Source organism: Cryptomeria japonica, chromosome 9, assembly GCF_030272615.1.
Source record: "Cryptomeria japonica chromosome 9, Sugi_1.0, whole genome shotgun sequence".
In the NCBI taxonomy this organism is placed as follows: Eukaryota; Viridiplantae; Streptophyta; class Pinopsida; order Cupressales; family Cupressaceae; genus Cryptomeria; species Cryptomeria japonica.
Window position 1 is genome coordinate 111,725,354 of NC_081413.1, and position 5,028 is coordinate 111,730,381.

Here is a 5,028-nt window from a genome sequence, read left to right on the forward strand (position 1 = left end):
TCTCCTAAAGAGAAGCCTATTCCTTTATCACATTGTCTCAATTTCTTATGTACCAACAACACTGCTGAATATGAAGCTCTTATAGCTAGAATTAAAGCAGCCTTAGCATTGAATGTGAAACATCTACATATTTATGGAGATCCTCAACTAATCATAAGACAAGTGAGAGGAGTTTATCAAGCTAACCAAGATAAATTATCACAATATAAAGATCTAGCTTTATCCTTGTTACAAAAATTCAACTCCTACCCCATGGAGCCAGTTCCTTGAAAAGATAATCGACATGTTGATACGATGGCATGTGTTGCCTCTCTTGTGTGTCTAGAGGACCCCTTGGTAGATCTTCAATTCACTATTCACAACCTTACTACCCCAGCTATTGCTAATAATCATAGTGATGTGGCATATTGTTGCATTATAGATTATGATGAATGGTACTTGCATATCATGAGATATTTGAGTGATGGTACCTTTCCTGACTCTGCGAATAAGAATACTAGGGCTAGGGTTCGAAAATTGGCTGCTAGATACATCATCCTTTCTAATGTCCTTTATAGGAGGGGGTATAATGGTCTTCTTCTTCGATTCTTAAACAAGGCTGAAGTCCCTATTGTTCTTGAAGAGGCACATTTAGGTGCTTGCGGGGGGCATTTTGGGGGTAGGTCTTTAGCTCAGAGATTTCTCTGAATGGGATATTATTGGCAAACCATGGAAAAGGATTACTTTGCATTTGTTAAAAGATGTCATCAGTGTCAGTAACATATCAATTTGATCATATGGATAATATGAATATTGTGATTAATAGATTTGGTAACATTAAAGACAAGGAGGGTGACAAGGACCAGATGGAGAAAAAGGGTCATGAGAAGAGAACTAGGGCCAACACCAGGAATCAGGGTGATATCAAGGGACGAGAGCTGGATGAATTGAAGAGCTCTATGAACAATATGAAGCAGATGGCAGTTCATGTAGAAGATATTATGAAAAATATTTAGCTATCTTTGTCTTTGTCTTTGTGTTGTCCTTTTTCTATGCTTTAGTTGTCTTTGTGCGACATTTTGTGTTTTCAGTTCCCTTTTTGTTTTGGTGATTAGGCACGGTTTTCTTCCACTTTAATGCTTTATCTTTCTCCTGATATGTATTAAGGTTCGGGTTCCTTTCAAAAACCTATTTTTACTTAATCAAAACATAGCAATTGGATCCATGCCCCTGCCCAAGAACTTCGATCGTAGGTAGCATCTTGGCCCTTTTCTATGTGGGGTTTGGATCTTGTTGGTAAAATATCTCCTCCTTCATCTCAAGGACATACTTTCATTATAACTGCCATTGATTACTTTATGAAGTGGGTGGAAGTCATCCCTCTTCGATCCACTACCGCTGAAGTAATTTGTAAATTCATTTTGAAAAACATCATTTCTCGATTTGGATACCTTTCATCTTAGTTTCAGATAATGGAACGTCATTCAAAAATAAGGATATGAAGAAGTTTATCGAGAAATATCATATTCAACAAAAAATTTCTACACCTTATTATCCTCAATCAAATGGTCAAGCTGAGTCTTCTAATAGGATAATTGAACAAATTCTTTGAAAGACTATAAACAAGCATGGTAAGGACTGGCATACTCAATTAACCTATGCTTTGTGGGCCTATCGCATGAGTTTATATGTTGCTACGAGTTGTGCCCCTTATATCTTTGTTTATGGTGCTGATGTCATTATGCCTTTGGAGTTAGCAATTCCTTCTTTGAGAGTTTCTCTTAGGGGTATAGTGGATGATGATTCCTATAGAGAGAAAAGACTTCAACAAATTGAGCTGCTCGATGAAAGAAATATAGACACCCTCGAGCATATTCAAGCGTATCATAAAACTTTGCAACAAAGCTACAATGATAAGGTTATTCAATGTTCCTTCTTGGTAAGGGATTTAGTCTTTTATGAGAATCAGCGCAATGTAAATGCCTTACCTGAGGAGAAAGGAAAATCTTGTCCTAATTGGCTTGGATCATACATCATTGTGGAGGTCTATGCATCAGGTGCTTACAAGATAGCAGATCTGGAAGGTATGCCTCTCAAGGAACCCATAAATGCTATGCACTTTCATAGATACCATGCCTAGGTTGTCTTCTCTCTTTCTCTCCATCTTTCCAATCTTCTTTCTGTTCTCTCTCTATGTCTTTTGCTTCAAAATTGGGTAATATGTTAGCATATCTTCATTAAATTATGTAAGATGGAATGATGTTATATTGTTTGGTCTACATTACTTCATTCTTGACAAGCATGTTTCATTACTATATTATTTATCTTGGATTTTTTTTATGTAAATTGTAATGGATTTACATTTCATATGTGTTAGCATGTTATACAATTTCTTATGTGTTAAGTAGAAATTATATCATGTTGTGTTTAATTAGAGTTAATTAAATCACATTAGTCATATATTTCTCAGACTTAATACATTCTTATTTTACATCATCAATGTAGCATTTGATTAAATACAGTTATTTAATTAAGTCACACATGTATCAATTTAATCATGAAGCATTGAGAAATAAATCACATGGAAATTAAATCAGATATACATGTTCATTACTTAATATGTTACTTATAATCTAAGCAATTTGTACATTGTTTAAGCATTAAAAATACCATAATCATGAGTGTCATCATATATATATATATATGATGTTTAGTTGTGTATTTTATTTGATGATCAAATTAGTCATTTATTTAGTCATTTTTATTTGTGTGAATAATTATTTAGTTGTGTTTTCTTACCCAATGACCAAATTAGTCATTTATAGTTGTGTTGTAAAAAATGACTAGAATTCAGTCATTTTTACTTGTCGTGACTAAAATTTTTAGTCACCCGGTCATTTATTTGCCATATTTCTACTAGTGGGACAAAGCCACAAGGATTTCAGTGCTTTTGTGTTGGACAATTGTCTGATTGAGATCCCTTTCAGATCTGGTGATTACACCTGGACTAATAGAAGGATTGGTTTTTTAAACATAGCTAAGTGACTTGACCATTTTTTCATTGTGGGTGATTGGTCTAATTCACATTGGACTTGTATTGTAGAAATTCTTCCTATTATAGGTTCAGATCATTATCTGATCCATCTCATATTACAAGATGTTTTAGCTTCGGATAGATGTCCTTTTAAGTTTGAGGCAATGTGGCTAAGAGAAAACAACTTCAAAAATTGTGTGGATTCTTGGTGGCATCAAGCTCCTGAGGTAACAGGTAATAAAGCTTTTATTTTTTTCAAAAAGCTTCAATTTGTGAAAGAACAAATCAATAGATGGAATAGAGAGTCCTTTAGAAATATTTTTAGTGAGAAGCTAAGGATAAAAGGTGAGCTAAAAGTGTTGCACGAGCAGATCATTTCTCAGGGTATGGATGAAGAAACCTATGCAAAAGAGAAAGAGTTAAATAAAATATACTCTGAAACACTAGCTAGGGAGGAATAGTATTGGCATTAGAAATCAAGGGAGAATTGGCTCAAAGAGAGTGATAGAAATACGAAATTTTTTCACACCTCAGTTAAAGTTAGAAGGATGCACAATAATTTTTTTCTATTAAGAATGAAAATGGAGACTTACTCTTAGAAGTTGATCAAATTATTTTGGAGCCTGTGAGGTTCTTTTCAAAAATATATAATGGTGGGGAGGGACATATTCATGATCAACACCCAATTCTAGATGTCATCCCCTCATGTGTTAAATAAGAGCACCACAAAATGTTAATGAAGCCCATTTCACAGGAGGAAGTGAGACTTGCAGTTTTTTGTCTAGGGGCAGACAAAGCTCTAGGACCAGATGGATTTTCATCTCTTTTCTTCCAAAAGTTTGGAACCTCTTGGCTATGGATATTGTGGATGTGGTGGAGGAATCAAGTAGAGGGGGTCTTACTCTAAAGGATTTTAACAACACTTTTATTGCCTTGATCCCTAAGAAGATAGCAATTAATTATTTTGATGATTTTAGACCTATTTCCTTGTGTAACACTATTTATAAGATAATTTTGAAGGTCATTTATAATAGGCTTAAAGTTGTTTTAGATTCGGTGATTTCTAATGAACAAAGCAACTTTGCTCCAGGGAGATAAATTTATGAAGTCATAATTCTTGCACACAAGGCCGTCCATTCTATTAGATTAGAAAAAACAAAGAAAATGATGGTTAAAGTTGATATTAAGAAAGCTTATGATGAGGTTAATAGAGGCTTTCTTTTACAGAATCTGTCTAGATTTGGTTTCTCCAATGACTGGATATCGTGGGTGAAAAGTTGCATTATCTCCCCACGCTTTTCAATTCTTGTTAATGGTAGTCCATAGGGTTTTTTTGAATCTAATAAGGGGATTCGACAAGTGGATCCATTATCCCCTTTCTTGTTCATTATAATGGTAGAAGTGCTTGGAAGGATGATTTCAAAGAAAGGTGATGAAGGTGTTTGGAAGGGTGCGAAAATCACTAATAATGTTGAGCCCCTTACCCATCTAAAATTTGTTGATGACACTTTCCTTTCTGGAGAGGCTTCTGGTAGGGAAGCTAGAGTGATTAAGCAGACCTTAGATGATTATGAACAGGCCTCAGGGAAAAAATTCAATTGGCATAAATCAGAAATATTCTTTTTCAATACTGATTTAGAAAAACAGAGGGAGATTTATAGGGTTCTCGGTATGAGAACTGGTAATATGTCGGATAAATATCTTGGTATTCCTTTTTTTGGTGGTGCCAGGAAATCAAATTTATGGAAGGGTTTTATAGATAGTTGTTTAAATAAAATGGATGGCTAGAAAAGTAGATGGCTCTCTTCAGCTGGAAGAATTCTAATGCTAAGGTATGCTATCTCTACCATTCCAATTTACTGTATGATGTGTTTAAATATTCCAAGAAAGGTTATCAAGATAATTAACCATAGGATGAGAATTTATTTTTGGAATGGAGAAATGAGAAAGACAAAATCTCATTAGTAACCTGGGATAAAATTTTAAAGTCAAGGAACAAGGGTGGGGCTGGTTTG

General features: G+C 34.5%; 1 protein-coding gene across 1 annotated transcript; it reads left to right on the plus strand.

The window, feature by feature from the left end:
• Positions 1-4,405: 4,405 nt before the first annotated feature.
• Positions 4,406-4,801, plus strand: LOC131858297 (uncharacterized). Its single transcript, XM_059211496.1, has one exon. It carries the CDS (start codon positions 4,406-4,408, stop codon positions 4,799-4,801), a length of 396 nt encoding a protein of 131 aa, XP_059067479.1.
• Positions 4,802-5,028: the final 227 nt, after the last annotated feature.